Here is a 22,397-nt window from a genome sequence, read left to right as displayed (position 1 = left end):
TTGGAACGGTCTTCCCAGTGTGTGCTGTTTCTCACTCTCTAGTGTCTTGTGATTTTGGTTTGCAAAATGCTCATTGTATTGTGACCATGAGAATTCTTTGAGACTGGCTGAAATCACATTTTTTTTCCAGACAGGATTTATATTTGCTTTTGTCCAAAACCCAGGGATCACTTTAAACTCAGTAGTGGAGCTTTTTCCAATTGAAATTTGAGTATTCCCACTCCTGCCGCAGTCTAGGAATTTGGACAACACACAGAGAAGAGGGAATTGTAATCCCCAGGGGAGTACTTTTTGTTTGTTTTTTTTTGTTTGTTTTTTTCAAACTATCCAGCATGGAGATCATGATTGGCAAGACCCTTGCTGTCCCTCTCTGTGCAGTGGCCTTGTTTCTCCTTCCCTCTCCAAGGACAAAGCCCTCTGAAGCCCCAGTTTCCATCAGAGACCTAGAGCTGGACTCCCCACCTTTGGCAGTCTGTAGTCCCATGCCCTCATTAAAGCAGAATGTCAGGGCCACCAGGGTTCCACAGAAGCCCCAGAATAGAATCTGGTTTTACTTCTCAGATCTTTTCCTTTTATTTTTGGCCTATGTGCATGACTTTTTTTTTTTTTTAAACCCCTTTTGTGTTGCTCAGCAACAATTTAAACATGTTTTTAAAGTGTGTATATAATCTAGCATTTTAGTTATTTACTTCCGAAGGTTAATCCGGGCATGTAGGGTTTCTGCTGCTGGGACAGAAGTGGCACTTTCATAGGAAATGCCCTTACAGAGAGGCCCAGGCATGTGGCCACACTTCAGAGAGTCACGTTTTACTGGAGCTGAACTAAGACTGAAGTATTCTCCCCGTTCCTTGCAGGCAAAGCACATGGACTTCATCTCCATCAAGTGTGGTGGAGGCTGAGGGTAGGTGGAGAGGTAGGCGAAGAGGTAGGCGAGACCCTGGGACCTCACCTTGCTGCAGCCATAGCCCTTGCCCCCGCCCCCCACACCCTCCAGAAGGGCAGGAAGAGAGCGAACCTGAGAGGCCCCTGAGCGGCTCTGCTTCCTGCTACAGGTCAGCACAAGTGGCTTGTTATCATCCCCATCGGGCCTGACCCAACTGTTCTCAGGGCTCAGGTTCCTGCACACACTGGGTGGCGTAGGGGAGGGAAGAAACATTACACTGGGCAAAATTTGCACTAGATTTTGAGGCTAGGAAAGTCAAAGCTGAGACTGCCCCCCTCTCTAGGCAAAGCAACGGAACCTAGTGTGGCAGGGACTCTCCCTGATCATACATTTTGGGCATTTGTTTCTGCCAAGAGAACCCTCGGACACAAGGAGTGACAAAATCTGTGTACAAGGCCTGACTGCCAAAGGTATCGAACATCTCATACCCGTGTACCCCGGCCAGGAGAGAAACCGCTGCAACACCAGTCTCCCTGAAAGCTATGGCGACTTTAGGGTTACGTAGGGCAATACCGCGTTTGCCATATCCACGGATCAAAACACGAGGGGAAAATTACAGAGACCTAATCCTCTGGAACAAGATGGAAGAGCTCCCCCACGGGGAAGGGCAGAGGCCAACTTGGCGGGAAGTCTGGGAGACGAAGATGCCCCCGGACTTAGGAGAGCTCTCCGCAGGCCGGCAGAGAAGTTCAGGAGGGCAGACGCAGAGTGGCAGTTTAGAAGACGCAAGTGGCTCTAGCCACGCCTGTCTTCTAATCAAAGAGGCATATCTAAAAACATTTTTTGAGAAAAAAAATCTTAAAAATAAAGGACGCCTGAGTTAAGCTTCTGCCTTCAGCTCAGGTCATGATCTCAGGGTCCTGGGATCAAGGCCAATGTCGGGCTCTCTGCTCAGCAGGGAGCCTGCTTCCCCCCCACCCGCCTCCTTATGATATCTGTCTGTTGAATAAATAAACATTTTTTATTTTTATTTTTTTTAAAGATACTAAGTAATCTCTACATCCAAAGTGGGGCTCACACTCAATCCTGAGGTCGAGTCACAGGGTCCCTGGCAGAGTGTGCCCCCACAGAGGTACAGTTCAGACCAGCAGTGCTGTTTGGCTGACGAGGCTCGGGAGGCAAAGCTTTACAGGACACTGATCTGTGGGCGGCCAGGCTGTTGGGGGGCCGGCGTCCCGGTGTTCCCACAGAGCCTGACAGGACTGACTGCCCCATCAAAAGCAGTGCCCCTTTTAAGAACTTCTGAGAAAATAATCTACAAAGAATTATAGGCTTCAGTGAGGAGAACCAACGTTCGGCACCAGTAATAGATTTGGTTTCCATCAAAAGGAGATAAAATATATCACAGTTTAACTGCAACATGGAAGATAAGGCATCTATTAAAAGTGATAGTTAACAACGCAAGATCGTCTACCTTTGTGGTAAAACACACCCCGGCGAGATGAGTCAGTTACATAGTGGGATTCCATCTGGTATCTACACAATCAGGCTTCGTTTAAACACAGCATCGGTGCAATTCACAGAACCAGCCTTCCGTGCAGTCTGAAATGCTTGCACGAGCTGGGATGCTAGAGGCAGTGGTGAGAAGAGGAAGAGTTGGGGGTAGAAGAACCGGCTCCCTGACCCCTTAAGAGCCAGTCAGCCTGGCTCCTCCTATCACCAAGCTCCGAATCCTTGCGCTATCACAGAGTACAGCCTGGGGCACAGGCCAGGAGGAAAGTGGACTGACCCCCCGGCCAGCCCCACTCACAGATGGCAAGACGGGCCCAGATAAAGGAAGCGATGCAGTTCCATGCCAGAGCAGGTGTCTGAGGCTTCCAGCCCCACTGTTCTGCCACCTCCGGCTAGAAAAGCCCAAAGCACAGCATTTCCCCAGCTCCTCCTCATCTGGGCTATAAACTGGACTTCATATTAAAAATAAATAAGAATTTAGGGAAGCATGAAGTTTGGCATAGGGAAAAAAATATTCTAAGAAACAGTCAACATTTACTGAATGCTAGGGACCATTCTAAGGACTCCTACCTGCTAGTTTATTTAACACCCCTGTGCGGATGGGTAGTCTCCCCATTTTATGGAGGAGGAAACAGGCCTAGACAAGTTCAGTAACTCAACATCGCACTGCTAATAAGAGCCAGAACCAGGGTTATAATGAAGCCTGGCTTGGGAGTGGCTGGAGAGGACCAGTATCCTAGAGACGGAAAAGCTGGAGCAGGCCCTAGCTGAGGAGCCCCTACCCAATGTCAAGGCCACTGGCCTGACCTGGGCTCCTCCACTTCCTCTCGCAGCTCAGCCTACCAAAGACAGACCTTCAGGAAAAAGTCAAAGGCCAGGTTTTGACCCCCTACCAGATTATTCTCGCTCTCTTCACCAGAGGCTGAACCTCACTCCCACCCCTCACCCCTTCCAACTTGCTACCCTTTCCCATCCTAGACCTACACATCTGTCTGGAAAGGTCTTAGCTGCCAAGTCCAAGGTGAAGGCCCAAGTCCCACACGGGCAAACAAAAGTCAGCAGCACCGACCTGTCTGGTGACTGTGCCCACTGTGCCAGCATCAGGTCCCCACCGGCTGCTGTGCCAACTGGGGCAGGACCTAGTCCTGGGGGCCGAGGGGGTCTGGGGCGGAGAGCAGTGGCCCGTATCCTTTAGTGGGACGCCGGGAGCTCAGAGCAAGAAGGAAGAGCTCTTCCAAGTTGGGCTCAGCCCTTTTGGCCCCCAGGAGATCTGGGCTCCCCTTAGCCACAAGGGGAGCTGAGCATCGTGACTGGAGGACCCCCAGGACCAGGGCCCCGTCCTCCGGGTTCCCTTTCCTCACTGGTGCGCTGACTCAGCCAGGGTTTTACCGTGCTCTTCCTTCACTTGTCCAGTCTTCTGTCTGGGATGCCAGCTCTCCTTGCTGAGAGACAAAGTCTCCCAAATTCAGCCTTGGGAGACCCCAGACCCTACCCCACTTGCGGCACATATTACCCGCAGAAGAGGCCACACTTCTGAAAGGACAGAACTGGTGCTAAGGAACACGCTTCTAGAAAGAAATCCTTCCAGTTGCCACAGACCGCTCTCACACGTGCTTGTGTGCTTGACAACGATTTATTGAGCCCCTTCGCCCTCTGTGGCCTTCCTGGAGCTTCTGCGCTTGGCTTGGTGCAGGCCCACGAAAACACCGACCCCTAGGACCAGGGCAACAGCCGCCAGCAGAAGGACCACCCAGAGGAGAGGCCTCTGGTTGACGTTCCTGGGGGAGCCTGCCAGAAAAAAGGTGTTTGAAGGCTTGCGGGGCTGAACGAGGTTCAAGGAGGCCCCCCAAATGGTCTCCACCCCCCTGGACCTTTGTGACCACGCCTGGCAGAGCTGAAGCTGCCCATCCACAGAGAAGGTGGACTGCACCTCTTTGCCTCGTTCCCCACGGAAAGCTGTTCCACCCTCTCCTGCCCGCACAATGGCCGAGTGTCCCCTGGCAATAATACATGGGCCCAGGGCCTGCGGGCCAGTCCCCAGTGCTGGTACCTGTGGGCCCCAGCGCAGGCTCCTGCCTGTAAGAATCCTCAAAGCCCACGGGCCCTGGAGAGCTCACAAGGTTCTGGGGCCCAGCAGCAGTGCTGTGGGCAGCAGAGGATCGTCGCTGTCCTGTGAGGGGGAGGTGGGTGACAGCATCTAGCCTCGTCTCCAGCCCCTGGTTGCCCAGAAGGCGGGGACAGGCCTGCGGACCGAAGAATGAAGACTGCCCCCCGCCACGGCCCCCTCCGGGTGTCCCAGCCCAGACTCACTCGAGGGCCCAGAGCTGCACATAGTGGGGCAGGTCTCCAGCCCCGAAGGGGAACAGGCAGAGGCACTGCAGAAGAAGTAAACCTGTGGGGGAAGAGAGGTCAGGGCACGGGGCCGGCTCGGACCTACAGTAGGAAGCACCAGGCCAGGGACCCAGGGTCCAGGACCCAGGCCAAGTCCACACTGCTGCCCGCCGGCCAGCCAGAGGGAGGTCTGGCCACGTGGACCAAGACCAAGACTGCAGCCCCTCCTGTGGAGACTCAGAGCCACAGGTGTGCCTGCCTCCATCCCCAGGGCCCAAGTCTGTAGGGGAGTTCCTTGCCAGCAGGCAACCCTGCCCATGACCGAGCCCCTGCCTTTGCCTGCTCCACCAATGCTCGCCCGACTGCAGGGACCCCCGGGCGTGCTGGCCTCCAAGAAGGGGGCCCTTCACAAGACAACAGGGGCAGAGGTCCCAGTGACTGGGCGCAAAGCAGGGGACAGGGTACCCCGATTCTGGAAAGAAGGCCAGAGACAGCTCCCAGGAGGAGTAGAAGCCCATGGCTTGGAGGGACCATGTGTGTATTCTGTAGAAAACCTAAATATAGGAGTGTTAGCGTGGCTCAGTCAGTTAAGCTGCTGCCTTCAGCTCAGGTCATGATCCCGGAGTCCCAGGATCGAGCCCGCATCTCCTGCTGACCCTCTCCCCTCTCATGCTCTCTCACAAATAAAATCTTAAAAAAGACTTAAGCGTGTACCCGAAGTTTATCCATTTACCTACCAGAGAAGCTGGTTGGTTCTAAACATTTAAAGCAGATCTATGTTGAACAGTTTCTGGAGTCAGAAGCAAAGCCCCTCTAGAACAGGGTGACCAGGTTCAGATATAGGGTTGGTCGCATCTACTTTTCTTCTCCCTCTTGAACACTTGGCGGGTTGCCTCTGGGCTGACTACCCTCCAGGAAGCCCCGTCTGGGACCTCGGTCTGCTCTAGCTCGCAGGGCGCTGGAGGGCAGGGGGGACCAGCTTCGACTAAACCGATGGGGAGCAGGCATGAAGGGGCACGTGGTGCTTCTTACCCATCCCCTGAGGGCCCTCTGGGAGCCAGGGTGCAGGAGGGCGAAGGTGGCAACGGTGAAGCGCCGGTAGTGGGATGGGAAGGAAAGCTCTGCCCCGTCCAAGGCTACCAGTTGGGTCCTGTAGCTGTCACCATCAAAAGGACACCTGGGAAGGGAAGAAGTTGAGGAAGCTGCAGAGGGATAGGGGCGGCAGGTGCAGGGCGCCCCTGGGGCAGCCGGAGCCCTACTGCTACTCACCCGTCGGACAGGATGGGCCACTGAGGCTGCTGGAAGGGGCTGGCCCCAGGAGTGGCCCAGCACTGGTGCAGCAGCAGGACCAGACCAGGGTCTGTCCTGTGCAGGAGCCGGACCTCCACCGGGACAGGCTCACGCAGCAGCCTCACGAGGGGGTAGTCCCCTTCCTCGTAGAAGGAGCGGAAAGACTCATCTGTGGGGTGAGGGGCTCAGGAGCCTCAGTGGGCTGGTTGTGTGGGGGGGGAGCGGGGCAGTGAGAGGCGGCCCAGGGACCCCGTACCCTTGGCGATCCGAAGCTGGAGATGCAGGGGCCCGGACTGGGTTACAGCGGCTGGAGAGGGTGGCGGGAAGACGGATGCCTGGAGCGGCAGGAAGTCACTGGCGTTGAAGATGCAGCGCATGTGAAGCCTGAGCTCAGGTGCGAGAGAGCACGTGGGGGAGAGAAGCCAGTGTTGTGGAGGCCAGCTCGCTGGGCAAACCAGACGTCAGCTCCGAGGATGCAACAGGGCGCAGTCCAGCAACGCAGCTGGACGCCACTGAGCACGTGCTAGGGGGACCCGAGCCCTGCCGGCCTCATCTGGCCAGGACTGCTCAGGCTGGTCCCAGACAGCACCCCAGGGTTGTCATGGTCCACTGGGACTGGGGTCTAGCCTAAGAGCACACACTCTTAGTGGGGGCCCACGCCTGGTGCCCCGTGTTCTGCAAGGGAAACTGACCCCATCCTACCCCGTCCACCTTCACCTCCAGCTCCTAAGGGCTCTCCTTTCACCTGGGACTGGGAGCATTCCAGCCTGGGTAGGGTGCTCCCCGGGAAAACACGCTGCAGCTGGAGACGGGGCCTGGCACAAACCAGGTGCTGACAGGCATCGGGATCCCGGCCCGAGCTGGAGGCCTTGTCTGAGGAACCGCCCGCTGACTTCTGCGGGCTCCAGCTGTTTCCCTCACGGCTCCCTTTCTCTGGTAATCCCTGGCGCCCTGCTGAATTCTGGCTAGCGCTCCCAGCTCCTAAATCCCAGGGTCGAAAGCACAGTGGACCTATCCCTCTAAAACCGGGCCTGTAGGTTCTTAGAATTTTAAAAGCAAAAGACATTGGGACCCCACATGAGCAGCCCACCCCAGCCCTCCTGGCAGGGCAGCTGGGAAGAAAGATTCTGGGCAGCCGCTCGGGGCCAAGCAGAGTTTTGTTTCCGGATGCATTAGCTCTGTCTGACAGGGTGACCAGGCGGAGTCCTGGCTGGGGCCCCTAGACTTCCAAAATGGGTGTGATAAGCATGCGTACCCTTGGGGCACCCCCACTGGCATCCTGGGCACCGAGGGTGGTTCTGCCACCGGAGTCCACGGGTCCTAGTGGCCCCTTTCAGCCCTAGGTCCTCCCTCGGCTCCTGCCCCATCATACCCTCAGACATCTTCTGCCCCCAGGTATCTTCTGCCCCATTTGTGGCTCCGTGACCCCACTGCTTCTAGGAACCTCGATGGGGGTGCTTGCTGCTTAGTTTCCGAGTTCAGTTCTTGGCAGGATAAAGGCCAGTGCTCCTGGGGATCCCTGCCTGCTCATGCACTGTCCGGTGTGGGCAGACCCCACTTCGTGCTCCTGTCAGCCCCGACAGAGGGCCATCCCCCCCCTCCAGCCTGGTAAGGGAGGCCAAGAAGAGCCCAGAGGCTCTCCTGACATCACACAGCAGGGAACAGTTGGGGCGTGAACCCAGATGGCTCCAAAGCCTGTTTGAAGCTCCCTTGTGCTCCCTTCACACCCAAGCCCACAGCCCAGCCTGTTCCCGAAAGGCTCCCCCTCACCGGAAGGTGCCGTCCCTCGTGATGGAGCCCTGTGGCCCCGTCCGAGCCTCAATGTCAGACACCAGCTGATTCTCATAGACGAGCTGGTTGCCAGCCACCTGTGGGGGCGACAACTGGGTGAGCCCTCGCAGGGGCGGTCCTGGGCGCCCACCCGTGACCCCGCTCCTACCTGGACTGTGGTCCCACAGTGGGAGAGGGGGAAGCGGAAGACCACGAAGGACCTGGTTTCCTGGGTGGGCGAGCAGCCGGTGGGGGCATAGGCCAGGTGGAGGTTGGCCAGCGTGATCCCGTGCGCCAAGGCAGTTTCTTGGGACACCACCAGGACAGAGTGGCCATTTCTGAAGCACTGGACAGTTGCTGGGACAAAGGTGGATCAGAGAGGCCAGTCAGGTCCCACAGGTTAGTGCCCGTGCAGCGTGGACATGGGGAAGGGGCTGGGGGACAGTATTTAAGTGTTGCCCTGGGACTCGGGAGACCTGGGTGCTCATTCTCTGTGCCAGTGTTGGCTCGAGGAACCCCTGGACAGACCCAGACCTTCTCCGACATGACAACAAAAGAAACAAAGAAGTATGAGCGCCACTGAATTTCTCTCTAAATTGGGCTGTTCCAGGGACAATGGGCTGGCTCAGTTGGAAGAATATGGGACTCTTGTTCTTGGGGTTGGGAGTTCGAATCCCACAGTGGGTGTAGAGGAGACCATAAAAAAAAAAAAACTTCAGAAAATAAACTGGGATGCTCTAGATAGAAAGGTAGGGGTGCACGTAAAGAGAGCTAGACAGGATGCCTGGGGCTCAGTCACTTAAACGCCTTCGACTCAGGTCATGATCTCAGGGACCTAGGATCCAGCCTGGAGTCAGGCTCCCTGCTCAGCGGGGAGTCTACTTCTCCCTCTCCCTCCCCCTCCCCATACTCTCTCTCAAATAAAAATCTTAAAAACATAAAAACCCAAGCTATGGCTAGTTCCCTGTGATGACGGTTATCAGCAAGCTGGGGTGTATGGGCACACCACCTAAAGGTCCCTTCTGCAGCCACTCTGGGGCTCAGGCTGTCCCAGGAACAGGGTAGGGCAAGGCTGCAGTGCTGGAGGGAGGAGGGGGAAGAGGAAGCCCTCTGCGGCTTCAGGGTTCAGGTGGGAGAGCTATACCTGTGTTGCCATAGTAACAGGGAATCTCTCTGCTGTTGTCATAGCAGCAGCCAGCCTGCTGGCAGGCTTCCTTTGAACTTCTTCCCACTCCACAGGGGATGGCCCCGGAGGGCACCTGGCACAGCTCTGGAGTCAGAGGTGCACCTGGGGGTGTGACAGAGCCGTGAGGATAGGAGAAAAGGCCACACCGGGCAGCTGACTTCCAGGGCAATGGAGGGACTTGGCTTCCTGCGCCCAGTCAAGGGTGATCAGGCTGCCCAGACACAGAAGTCTTACATACCTGGGTATGGTGGCTTGTCAACCCCCCAGGGTCTCAGGGTGCCCCCCTGGGGTAGGGCCTGGGTGGCATGGGAGGTGGGTCCAGGTCCGAGGGACGGCAAGGCAGGGGTCGCATGGACAAAGCTGTGCTCTGGGATGGGGCGGAGGGACCAGGCCTGGGGGGTGGGGCGGGAGAAGCCTGTGAGTGGTGCCAGGTGTGGGTCCGGAGTCCAGGTGTGGGCAGGTTTAGGACAAATCAGAGTGACATCTCCTGTTGCCTCAACTCGACCGTTGGGCAGCACGGCTTCGATGATCACCTTCAGGTGGGAGCGCCCGTCCTGCAGGTGAGGAGGAGATAGGGGAGCGGCGAGGGGAGGCCTCCCAGCATCCCAGGCAGGGGCAGGGGAGGGGGGGGTCAGGCAGGGAGGGGATTTGTGGGCTGGTCCGGGGACTTAGTGCCCCTCCCTACCCCTCACCAACCCAAAGGCAGGACGGATCCTGAGCTCCCTCTCCAGCCTGAGGCTGTGCGAGGCTCCCCTGGGCAGTCCCTACCTTCTCCAGCACGTGGCAGCCTTTGTAGCCAGCAGAGAAGACCGCGTGTCCCGGGGGCTTGGTGGTGACCCAGTGGTAGCAGGCAGAGCAGTTGTTTACCTCAAATTGGTTCCCAAATTCATCTGGGGCAAAGGGGAGAAAGACGGAAGGAAGCATCGGAAATGTTTAAGGGTGCAGGGCGCCTGGTGGCTCAGTCGGTTCAGCGGCTGCCTTCGGCGCAGGTCCTGATCCCAGGGTCCTGCGATGGAGCCCCGCATCGGGCTCCCAGTTGGGAGCCTGCGCCTCCCTCTCCCTCTGCCTCTCCCCCTGCTTGTACGTACTCTTTCTAGGTCAGATAAATCAAGTCTTAACGTGTTTAAGGGTGAAGCCAGAGGCTGTTAGCATCTGCTGAGAAAAATCACACTTGGGCGCAGGAGACCCCGGCTTCAGGCTAAGCTTTGCTACCGGTGGAATGACTGTAAGGGAACAGCTTTAGCGGGTCCGATCTTTCCAGCCACGCTTCCCGCCTGACAGCACACAACAGCAAGCAGGAAGGAAGACACTGTTGAGGACAGGTTAGCAGGGTCTCAGGCGCCGAGGTTTCTTGTAAACTCGGCTCTCCACATTCAGTGCAAGAGGCTGCTCAGACACCGAGGGGAGCTTTCCCAGGTGCGCACGAGGAAGGTCCGAATGACGGGAACTTGGGCTGTTGTAGCCAGGCTGGGGCAGGCATCGGGGAACACACGCTAGGTACGCAGCCCCCCATGTCAGCCCTGAGCACCAGGGTGCTCTCTGGGTGCCAGCAGGCTCCTGAACTCCTGTTTAGTTCATACCTTGCCCATGGCTAGGTTGGGGTCACCTTCCCCATCTTACGGTTAAGGAAACAGGGGTTAAGAGAGGTCAGGGGAGTTGCTGAAGAACACAGAGCTTAAGAAGATGGAGATTCAAGTCCTTTGAAACTCCCTTTTCTCCACACCAGGTCAGGCCCACGAGGGCCCTGCCCCTCAGAACAGCCTGGAGGCCAGCAGCCTGGGCGTCGGCTGGGGTCCCAGATGCAGAGCCTGGGCTGAAGCAAAACCCGCATCTCAGCAAGAAAGCCGGCGCACACGTACCTGGGAGACCAGGGAAACTGAGGCTGGCAGCTCCCCTTCATGGTGAGGGAGTGGGGGCCCAGAGGCCTCTCCTTGTCCTGTTCCTGGCGCAGGGGAAAGACCCTAGCCACCACCCCTCCCCCGGTCATGCATTCCGTGGAAAGTGCGGACCCCGGCTTAGCCACACTCACCTACCACCTTGAAGCGGATTGTCTGGCCTGGCCCCGGGAAGGCCCATAGCTGCATGCCCTTGACCCCACAGTCATAGCCGTGCCACAGGCCTGAGGGACCAGGTTCGGTGTGTGGCCGCTGCGTCAGCCCCAGAGCAGCCACCAGCAGCAGCGGCACGCAACCGTCCCAGAGCCTGGCTGAGATCCCTGCCATCGGACCCACCAGGGCAACGGCCCACCCCGCCCTCAGCCCCAAGTGAGGCCCAGGACTTATATGGGAGAGGAAGGCAAGTGGGAACTTCTAGGGGCAAAGGGTGCCCACCTGGAGAAACTCTGCCAGGCTTGCTACCAGGCTTTCTACTAGGGGCTCTGGTGAAATTCCCACCCTGAAGGCCAGGGAAAGCACCTCCCAGTCAGGAAGCTGCCACTTGCCCCCACGTCCTGCCTTACAGCTGGGGCTTGAGGCCGCCTCAGTAAGGGCATAGGGTGGCAAACAGTGGGTTTCAGGCTAATTGGGGTCCCTGGAGGGGGAAGGGCTGGTGAGGTGGGTTTTTCCTAAAGGACAATGGAAAAGCCTTTAAAGTTTTTCTTTTGACATAGTTTCAGACTTACTGAAAAAATTCCCATATACCCTTCAGCTATTTCCCTCAGATACTCACAGCTGCTAAAAACAAGACAGCAGACTCCCAGCTAGAGTCACTTAGGCTAAGCCTCACGTCAACAAACTAAGACTTAATTACAGTTTTGGCTCTCCCAGAAGTGGAATCTCAAACCAGCCAAAAAAAGGAATGGCCTGATGAGCCCTAGCTAGTACTCTGGCCCACATACCCCTGCAATGAACCAACCCCCGTTTTTGCCAGTGTAAGTTCCTTGTTCCCGCTCCCTTCTGCCTATAAAGGTCTTTCTGGAGAGTTCCTATCTGCTGAACTGGAGGCTAGATAGAGTTCCTATCTGCTAGACTGCCTATAAAGGTCATTCTGGAGCGTTCCTTTCTGCTAGACCAGAGGCTGCCTCATGCACAAAGCCAGGAAACTGAATAAGATTCACTCAGTTGAATTGTGTTTCTTGACAGTGTCTTTTTACATATATTTTCTCTTTTCCACTCCTGGTCTGTACACAGACGCCCACCTCCACACTTTCTTCCATAACATTTGAGAGCTGTTCGCAGATGGTTCTCCTTTTACGGCTGAACACTGCAGTGTGTTCTTTCTAAACGACGAGTAAGATGCTCAAAACCAGGAAGTCAACACTGGTGTGCCACAAATGCCCAATTTACAAACCTTATTCAGTTTACCAACGGTCCTAATCCAGACTTTTAGAGCAAAGGAGGAAAGTGTTGTTTCCCTAGACCAGGATCTAGCGTGAGACCAGGATCAGGCTTCTTAAGCTCCTCCAGCCTGGGACTGTCTGTCCAGCTTTGTCCCTCGTACCCTTGATGTCTGGAGGCGTAGGGGTCGGTTACTTGACAGAATGGCCCTCAGGTGGGTTCATCTGGCGCTTCTTCCCGATTTGATTCAGGGGATGCCCTAGGGGCAGGTGTATTCATTTGCGAGGGCTAAATAGCAGAGCCGCACAGGTGCCTTCGCCAACAGACATTCTCACGCAGCTCTGGAGGCTGGAGGTCCAAGGTCAAGGTGTCAGCGGGCCTCGTCTCTTCTGCCGCCGCTCTCCTTGGCTTGAGATGGCCACCTTCTCCTTGTGTCCTCCCGCGGTCTTTCCTCTGTGCGCACACATTCCTCATGGCTCTGTGGGTCCACGTTTTCTCTCATCGTAAGGACACCTGTCAGCTTGGATTAGAGCCCGTCCTCACATGCCCATGTAACCTTATCACCCCTGAAAGCCCCGCCTCCAGATACGACCACATTCTGAGGCTCCGGGGGATCAGGCTTCCACATACGAGCGGAGGGCACAATGCAGCCCATCCCAGGCCTGAAGAGCCCAGAAGTGACGCCGTAACCTTCTCAGGGCATCCTAGCCGGAGGCTCCTCTCACTGGTGGGTCCCATGACTGCGGATATAAATTTGAAAACCTGGGGGCGCCTGGGTGGCTCAGTGGGTTAAAGCCGCTGCCTTTGGCTCAGGTCATGATCCCGGGGTCCTGGGATCGAGCCCCGCATCGGGCTATCTGCTCAGCAGGGAGTCTGCTTCTTCCTCTCTCTCTGCCTGCCTCTCTGCCTACTTGTGATCTCTGCCTGTCAAATAAATAAAATCTTAAAAAAAAAAAAAAACTTTAAAAAAAAATTTGAAAACCTGGGTGAAGTGCGCTCTGCTGTCTGTCTTTCGACACAGGAAGTCCTTGATGGGGAGACCCTTGGAGACTCCTGTAGGCGACCATCCTGGTCCTCACCCTGGGGGTGGCCATTCCCTCCACACTGCTTGCTTCCTGCTGTAGCAGAGCACTCGTCCTGAGGGGAAGGGGGGATGGCTCAGGTGGCGGAGCCTCTCTTCCTTCTTGCTCGAGAGCCCAGGGACCCCCCCCACCACCCCAACTCTGTAAAGCAGGTGGGGACTGGAGATGGTGGGGAGGGGATTAGATAGAGGGCGGGGTGTCTCCCAAGGCCCTGGAAAGATGAAAAGAGCAAGGGAACCTCCTTGTGGTTAAGGGCAGAAGGATGCCTTCGAGAAAATTGTGCTATACTGTCCTGGGGAGGGGGAGCCCTGAACCCTGGGTTATGAGTCCAATTCTTGCAAAAGCCCACAGGTGCCAGAGCTCACCAGCCTGGAAAGGGTGTCAGCTCCCTCCACTCCACCACCTGAGACCTTAGAAAAATCACTTACCTGCTCGCTGACTCCATTTTCTCATCTGTGTAATGGGGCCAGTAACAGCACCTAACCTGTAGGCTTGCTGCGAAGAGGAAATACGAGGACCCACGGACAGGAGGGAGGGCAGAGCCTGCCTGGCGTGGACACAAGAGCAAAAGAATCCACGGTTATTTCCACGGCTGAGGAAAGAGGGTCAGATCAGAGCAACCTGACTTGCAGGTCTTGGCTTCCCACGTGGCCTCTTTCTAAACCTGTTTGGTCTGTCTCTTACCTTTTCTATTTCATTTTTATCTTGTTAAAATGGGGGCTTCCATTCCGTAATCTATAGAATGGAATTAAGAGCAAGAGCAACCTAGCTGGGGTGGCATGAGCCTGAGGGGCTCACTACGTGAGCTTTCCACCCTGTCTCGCCTGCTCTGGAGAGCCAGGGACAGAAGGAGGGTGCCACAGCAGCACGGGGCCTCTCCGGGCTGGCAAGACGAGGTTCTGTCCCATTGCCTCTCTGCTGCTTGGGGGCTTTGCCGGGGCCTCGCGAGTCGGGGAGTTTGAGGACTGTAGGGCAGGTCCTCCCTGTTTCCTGCCGTGCGTCTCACTTCCTCTTTGATTAACTTCTGTAAAAATGTCAGAAAGGAAAATGGAAACCTACTTCCTAAGGCAAGAGCAGAGGGAGAAAACTGGGGAGAACTGGGGGACACATTCCCTTGGGGCCCATTCCCTGGACCATTGGTTAAACACAGCTGATGTCCTAGGCATCCTCTTGGGAGCCCGAGACGCTCAGGTCTGGGAAAGAGGACCTGCAGAATAGGCAGGTGATGGGAAAAGGGCCTTCTAAGCAGCAGCCATACAAAGGCACTGGGGTAGGTGGAGAGGATGGGGAAGCTGGGGATGAGGGGCAAGGTGCAGGCTTGTGGGCCATGTGTTGGATCCGAGTACAGCTCCCAAGGCCCATGGAGACCCAGCGGCGGTCTGTTAGGCTCCAATTTGTCTCCTGCCCAGGGTAGCTGAGGTTGACACGGAGTACCACCCTGTGATAAAGCCTCACCCTTCCCTTGGCTCCTGTTCTGTCTGGCAAGGCATTGCCCCACGGAGGTCCGCATCAGCATCACTGCGGACAGTCACAAGGGATAAGCCTACTTAGACTCTGGAGCTGGGGTAGACTTTTCTTTCCTGGGGATTCTGGGCTTCACCTCTCTCAGGAGGGTCTTCACTTGCTTCCAGAATACGGATTTTGGCAGATATGCGCGTGGCAAAGGCAAATGTAGGATCTGGAGTCAGGAAGAGGTTGACATGGAAATGCAGCACACTAAAAATAACTAAATAAGATGCAGCTGGTTTTTGCCTTGTCACTCGGTGGCCTGTGGCCAACTCTGAACAGAGGGCTGGGCTTACCATCTCCTTGGACTTCCATAGTGGGGAGGGGAGACATTCGGGGAAGCCCCGCAGCTAAGTGCGCTCTCCCAGGGAAAGCTGCTTCTCCCTGCTCCGAGCACCCCAGGCCCAAGCACCCCAACTCTCCTTTCCAGCAGGTCAGCGTTCTCTGTGCACCCAGAACCAGCAGCAGGGGGATCTGCCGGGGAACCTGATGGAAATGCTGATGCCCAGGCTGCACCCTTGACCAGCTGGGGGAGAGACCCAGCAGCCTGGGTTCGGCCAGCCCCCCTGCGAGGTCCCGATGTGCACTTGGTGGAGAGTCACTGGTCTGTATGCATTTAGGCCTTTCCCAAAGGCCCCAGTCACCCTCCCCCCCGACTTTCTCCTCTGTGAAGGCCCATCGGCAGTCTTGGTGTCCTCCTGGCGACACCAGCCTGACACCATGGAGGGCTCCCCTAAGGGCTCTCTGATTTCTAAACTTGGCCTGAGCTCTTGACCCCTGGCCCCTGGAAACTCCTGTCCTCTGTTTCCAGACAGCGAGCCCCCCCACCTAAGGCTCCCTCTGCTCCCGTGTACCCCCAAGGCTCTCTCTGATGGACGAGGCGGGCTCCTTTTTCCTGACACTCTTGTCTCTGTGTCCCAGCATCCTATGCCTGAGGGCCTAGAGACTGTGGCACTGGGGAATATGTGCAGAGAGGTTCGCCTCCACTGTGGGAGTACAGTTGGGGGGCCCCCTCAAGAATAGACATCACTGCCTTCTTCTTTAGAAAATGTCTCAGGGCCCTACCCATTGGGACTACATTTTTGTTTTAGCAAATTTCATAAATTGTCCTCAGGAAGGGTTGGGGGGGGCATCTACAGTGATTACAGGATGGGAAACAGGGGTTGGGGGAAAGGTCTGAAGAATGAGGGTTTCAGGGAAGAAGCCTCTTAGCAGGGCCACCATGAGAGGTTGTGCAGGATGTTCACTGCTCAAGGGTACCTGCTGGAGGAGGCAAGGGAGGGCTGAGGTCCTGAGGGCTGGAGGGCTCAAGCCTGATACTCTCCTGCCAAGATGTGCATACAGGAGGGAAGGGGGGATGCCTTCTTCGCCCCAAGAGCAGTCTATGCACCAAACCTTGCACTTTGAGGCAGGGGTTTGTGCACAAGGAGTCCCTATTAAAAAACCCTCCTTTCCTGCTGTGAAATTACTTGCCCAAGGTCACAAAGCTTGGGAACGGCAGTGCCTGATCAAAATGCAGTCCAGCTGCAGAATCCCTGAGCTCACCCCTCCCACAACCGGGCCTGCATGTCCTTGGAGGATGTCCATGGGCCATCAGGTTGGGGCTGGGGGTGGGTAGGGATGGGAGGACTTCCCCCAAAGCAGAATGGCAACACCGGCCTATTTTCTAGGGAGGGCTGCGAGCACTTGTCTTTGGAAGACCAGGCGCTCCGTGACCACCAGGAAAGAAGACTTCCCAGCACTAACATTTTGGCTAATCAAGCTGTTTACTGATCTGCCATCTTGGGCTGCAGTGAAAAATATCATCTCCATCCCAAGGTCTCAGTATTTTAGGCATTCTTCACTTGGGATTGCAGGCTTCTTGCAAGTTTATTACGTGCCATGCCAGCCCCTGTGATGGAGCCTGTGTTCAAATAGAAGATTCCTGTAGAGTCAATCCCATGGGAGCGGGAGCACTTGCCTCGATAGGGGAGTTTGTTAACATGTTCTCCTGAGCCCTTCCTAGGGGCTGTGACGCTGAGTTTGAAGGAAAGCTTCCTGATCCCGGGAGTCTTGGTCAGCAAAGACTTGGGGAGCCATTAAATGCAAATTCAGTTTCACGCACTCACCGTAAGGCTCTGTGTCCATTTTATTTTATTTTTTCAAAGATTTTATTTATTTATTTATTTGACAGACACAGATCACAAGTAGGCAGAGAGGCAGGTAGAGAGAAAGAGGGGAAAGCAGGCTCCCTGCTGAGCAGAGAGCCCGATGATGGGCGGGGCTCCATCCCAGCGCCCTGGGATCATGACCTGAGCTGAAGACCGAGGCTTATCCCACTGAGTCAGCCAGGCGCCCCTCTGCACCTATTTAAAATAAAAGCTGTATTGCCCTTGCCCTGTGGTCTCTCCCCCTTGGCCCCTGCCCTGGAGGAGAAAAGGACTAATTTCTGTGAGCACCTACTGTGTACCTGGCACTCTGTGAATGAAGGCACCGTGCTACCAAGCCTTTGGGACAGACACTGTGGCTGCGCGTTAGCAGATGGTCAAACCCCAGGGGAGGGGCTGCGAGGGCAGCCTGGGCTCTGTTCTTCCCACTGCGGCGCCCTGCCTGCCTCAGGATTATAGGGTCAGGAAAGGGCAGCCCAGAGCTGTGGTCCCATGCACGAGATGTCCTCCCTTTCATGGACTTCTCCTACACAGCGGTCGCCATCAAACACAGCCCCGGAGGCATGCTCCCATTCCCCCATGCCCTTGCAGGGACCCGTGGCTCTTGCAAAATCTCTGGGGCTTACAGGAAGGGGGCGGGTAGGGGCTGCCAGCAGTTTTATCCCTTTCTCATTGATGGAGACCAATGTTACTGGAATCCCGGTGGGACAACTCACCCTCCGCTGTCCCCGCCTCCCCCAACCCCACCCCTAAACATGCACGAGCACACACACACACACACACACACACTCACACACTGGGGCGGAGGATAGCCATTTCCTCCCTCAACCTCACTCCCCTTCCTCTGCCTGCCCTGTGCGGTGCTTCATTGTCTCCTGGGCAGGCTGCCACCGGGAGCTGACTGTCTCCAGGACTGGAATCCTGTGCTCCTCCTGTGCCCAGGTAAGGGAGAAGTAGCCCAGGGGCTGGGCAGCATCAGTGCCCTCTCTGCACCCACAAAGGAAGGCGCAGATTTGCCAGGGGAGATGCCCCTAACGACTAGGCAGAGGGATGGGTTTACCAAAGACTGGAGGGAAAGAGCTGCTCGCAGAAGGGAAGGCGCTAGAAGTCAGGCACGGTGGTAAACCACAGAAGCTTCTCTCCATACTCACAGGCAGTCTGGGGTGGGGTGTCGGGGGTAGGACTACAGGCACAATCTTAGGACAACTGACCCCAAAAGCTTGCATTCTCTGCCCCTGACCCCCACCAGAGTAGGACCCTAGCTGCTGGGCTCCCAGAGAATCCCAGGAGGCTGGGCGCTGGCTCCCTGCAGCCAGAAAGCCCAAATTGGGGTGTAGCAGGACTGTGCTCTGCAAGCAACCCCAAGGGACCTGGCTAAGAGGCTGCTGGACTGAAGGGAATGTCCCTGCAGAGAGGGGACGGCACTCATCTGTCTGTTGGGTAGAGTCTCAGACGTTGCTCTGAGCCTCGGTATCCTCTTCTTGAAAAATGGGATCTCACTGGGTCACTGTGGGTGCAACTGCTCAGCAAGGTCTAAGCTTAGGAAGCATGAGCCTGCTCAGGGAACACAGGCCCAACTGCTCCCCACTCCCCTAACTGCGATCCCCAGCTCCAAGGGCTGGGCTGCGTGGAAAAGTCTAGTTTGAGGTCCTGGAGCCTCACCTCAGAAAGAACCGTGGTACCCGGAGAAGAGTCTGGGTTTTCTCGTTCTGGTCAACAGTGTTTCCCCTGGAAATGTGAGCGCTGAAGACCACCTCTCCACCCGCCCCCCCAACCTCCGCGCTTCTCCCTCCGTCTGCGCTTGCTTATAGCCGCCTGGTGTGGGAAAGGGAACAAACAGGCTGACCGCCGCACTGCTGCCGCTCCATTCGTCCATGTTGCGTGGGTGGCCCGGGCCTCAGTCTCCTCCCTCGTAAAAATGGGACGAAGTGAAGTTCCAGCACCTTTCTTCTCGAATCCTGAGCAAGAGAGCACCTACGCAAAGGGCCTATCGTGGTCTCGGGCATATTGTGGGGCCCCAGGACAATCTGAGTCTCTAACTCCTGCTCCCCGTCCCCTGCCTCCTGCCTGTAGCCTCCCACCCCTCCCCCTCAGTCCTCACCCATCTCAACCAGCTTCATATCAGGTGGGCTCGGGTTTTTTATGAGGCTGGGGGTGTGCACATCTGGGGTTCCTGCACATCTGCCAGAGGGTGCTTCCCCAGCCCTTACCTGAGAAGTTCCTGAGTAACTATTTGCCCAATGAGTGCATCACTGAGCAAACAAGCCGGCTGGATTTCCCCTGGGGCGGGGAGATGGGCTCGGCTGCCCCCCAGGCAGGGGAACAGTCCTCCAGCCCCACTGGGCCTCCAGGGCCCCAGTCCGGTAGTTCCTCATGCCCAGCTCTCTCCTTGCTCTTATCTTATTTCCTCTCCAACTACCAGAGGAGGGGCCGGCTTCATGGTTGAAGGTCAACACACCCAACCTGCCACTGCTGTGGGACCAGAGGGCCACCCAGACAGGCTGCAGAGGCAAGATGGGAGGGTGCACCCGTGGGTGCGGAGGGTGCATCCCTTAAAGGCAGAGACTTCTCCCACTCCCCAGACTGGCTGACCCCTGGTGTCCTTTAGGTGGGACCTCGTTTGTGCCCTAGTGCTCCGGGGATGGAGAAAAGGAGTCCTGATGGGCCTGGCCTCATTTCCGTTTCTCGGTGTGACCCCAGGGGACACCTGATTATTATAAACAAGACGTATGTAGTGTTTCCTGCACACCCCGGGACTCTGCTCTAAATGCTTATGTATGTAAACTCACTGAACACTCCCAACAGCCCTAGGAGTCCTGTTAGGGCAGACATCCGCATCACAGAGGAGAAAACAGGCTCAGGAAGGTTCAATGGCTCGAGCAAGGTTGCAGTGAGCGGGCGTGCAGCTGGGATGCTACTCCCCCACCTACTGTCTCTGCTCAAGTTCACTGATCCCTGGGCGGGGGGCGGAGGCGCTCCTCTATCCCACTCACCCGTAGCGTTCAGATCTCCTGCGGAGGGTCCCCTGCTGTCCCCGCCCAGGCGATCTCAGCACCTCCTTCTCTCCACGGCAGAGCTCACCATGTCCGCCAACGTCACCCTGAAGCCGCTCTGCCCGATCCTGGAGCAGATGAGCCGCATCCAAAGCCACAGCAACTCGAGCATCCGCTACATGGACCACGCGTCCGTGCTGCTGCACGGGCTGGCCTCGCTGCTCGGCCTGGTGGAGAACGGACTCATCCTCTTCGTGGTGGGCTGCCGCATGCGCCAGACCGTCGTCACCACCTGGGTGCTGCACCTGGCGCTGTCGGACCTGCTGGCCACCGCCACCCTGCCCTTCTTCACTTACTTCCTGGCCGTGGGCCACTCATGGGAGCTGGGCACCACCTTTTGCAAGCTGCACTCCTCCATCTTCTTCCTCAACATGTTCGCCAGTGGCTTCCTGCTCAGCGCCATCAGCCTGGACCGCTGCCTGCAGGTGGTGCGGCCGGTGTGGGCTCAGAACCACCGCACGGTGGCCGCGGCCCACCGGGTTTGCCTGGTGCTCTGGGCCCTGGCGGTGCTCAACACGGTGCCCTACTTCGTGTTCCGGGACACCATCCGGCGGCTGGACGGCCGCATCATGTGCTACTACAACGTGCTGCTCCTGAACCCCGGGCCCGACCGCGACGCCACGTGCAACTCGCGCCAGGCGGCCCTGGCCGTCAGCAAGTTCCTGCTGGCCTTCGTCGTGCCGCTGGCCATCATCGCCTCGAGCCACGCGGTCGTGAGCGTGCAGCTGCGCCACCGCGGCCGCCGGCGGCCCAGCCGCTTCGTGCGCCTGGTGGCGGCGGTGGTGGCGGCCTTCGCGCTCTGCTGGGGTCCCTACCACGTGTTCAGCCTGCTTGAGGCGCGCGCGCACGGCGACCCCGCGCTGCGGCCGCTCGTGTGGCGCGGCCTGCCCTTCGTCACCAGCCTGGCCTTCGTCAACAGCGTGGTCAACCCGCTGCTCTACGTGCTCACCTGCCCCGACGTGCTGCACAAGCTGCGGCGCTCGCTGCGGAGCGTGCTGGAGAGCGTGCTGCTGGACGACAGCGAGCTGGGCGGCCCGGGCAGCAGCCGCCGCCGCCGCGCCTCCAGCTCCCGCGCACCCCGCGCACCCCGCGCGCCCCCCGCGTCCTGGCCCGCGCGTCTGCTCGCCTGGGTGCAGGGCGGCGGCGCAGAGTCCACGCGGAGGGCCAGCTCCCGCTCCCAGGACGAGAGGGGCCCCCTGAACAGGGCGCTGAGCACCACATCTGGGTAGAGGATGGCGCGAGGGTGTGGGGACCGGGGGTCCGGCGATCCAGCGAGAGCGCGTCCCGCAGGCGGGGGCAGGCCGGACAGGGAGCTGCCTGTAACCTCCCTCCGATCCCCTCACGACCATCAGCGGGAGGGACGCCAGAGGAGATTCCGCATTTCCGCTGAACTCCCAGGAAGCAGGGCAGGGCTGCTGGTCAGCGGACCCCATGAGGACCAAGGAGGGGTTAAATCCACAAGATTTCTCAAACTAGGGTGCAGGGGCTTGCCCCTTCCAGGAGTGCAACTTTACCAGATGGCAGGAGGGGAAAGGGAGGGAAGTATTTTTCCATGAAACCAGGGATGCGTTTTGGAGTAGAAAATGGAGAACAAAAGTTTGGGAAGCACCGGTCTGGTCTAACTCTCCATGTAGTCCCCAGCCAGCGCTCACTGAGCTGATGCCTGATCCCGCGGTCTACCCACAGCTGTGATACATGGGCTTAATCCACTTGACCCAAGTATAGCGTCTGCATACTCACCAGTAACCATCATGCGGTTCGATTACCGTCCAGTAAGTGAAACAACACTCCCTCCACCCACAACATACCCGAGGTACTGAAGGTCTTGGCTGTGAGAGGCCTGGTCTCTACCCCACCCAACCAGCACCAGCCGAGGGGTTTCTAAGGTTGCAAGAACAAGGGCTAGAGCTATTGGTCTGGGCTAATCCAAGTGCAGTGGGCATCTCTGCTGAAGGTCTTATCTGTGCACAGCAGCCCGAGACCACAGCGTATGACATTTCCTCAAGAATATGACATCTGTAAGCCCTGGTACTTCACAGGGGTGCCCTCTGGGCAATGCTGGTAATCCCCAAATCTTTCCAAAGCCCACCTCCCGACCACACAGAAGCTGGGCGACTGTCCCAATCTGTAGCAGCGAGGGCTGTCAGACCTCCGTACAGCACATCCAACTCTCCTCTGCCCACCACACACTAGACGACAAAGACCACTGCACTTGGGTCTGTCCCTGGGCCCACAGGCAGAACTGTGGCTGATAACTGTTTGGTTAGTGGAATGTCGGTCCAGGTCGGAAGCGCGTGGCTGGGGTCCTGAAGGCTGGGCTGGCCGGCTCACTGTTCATCACCGCACCGGGCCTTGCTCACAG

The 22,397-nt window shown here is 57.3% G+C and overlaps 2 protein-coding genes across 2 annotated transcripts; one reads left to right on the top strand and one right to left on the bottom strand.

Annotated features, from left to right (window-relative positions):
• Positions 1-4,024: 4,024 nt before the first annotated feature.
• Positions 4,025-11,194, bottom strand: ZP1 (zona pellucida glycoprotein 1). Its single transcript, XM_044261161.1, has 12 exons — positions 11,002-11,194; positions 9,741-9,862; positions 9,211-9,526; positions 8,931-9,074; positions 7,956-8,143; positions 7,787-7,884; positions 6,273-6,400; positions 5,996-6,185; positions 5,759-5,903; positions 4,706-4,787; positions 4,446-4,565; positions 4,025-4,183 (listed from the first exon to the last, which is right to left on the bottom strand). The coding sequence occupies exons 1-12, from the start codon at positions 11,192-11,194 to the stop codon at positions 4,029-4,031; spliced, it is 1,881 nt and encodes a 626-aa protein (XP_044117096.1). The 3' UTR covers positions 4,025-4,028.
• Positions 11,195-17,757: 6,563 nt separating this feature from the next.
• Positions 17,758-22,308, top strand: PTGDR2 (prostaglandin D2 receptor 2). The gene is made up of 2 exons (XM_044259394.1): positions 17,758-17,924; positions 20,057-22,308. Exon 2 carries the CDS (start codon positions 20,065-20,067, stop codon positions 21,262-21,264), a length of 1,200 nt encoding a protein of 399 aa, XP_044115329.1. The 5' UTR covers positions 17,758-17,924; positions 20,057-20,064; the 3' UTR covers positions 21,265-22,308.
• Positions 22,309-22,397: the final 89 nt, after the last annotated feature.

The sequence above is a fragment of the Neovison vison genome, chromosome 7 (genome assembly GCF_020171115.1).
Source record: "Neovison vison isolate M4711 chromosome 7, ASM_NN_V1, whole genome shotgun sequence".
Taxonomy (NCBI): domain Eukaryota; kingdom Metazoa; phylum Chordata; class Mammalia; order Carnivora; family Mustelidae; genus Neogale; species Neogale vison.
Note: the sequence above shows the minus strand (reverse complement) of the source record. Positions and strands in the feature narration are given on the sequence as shown.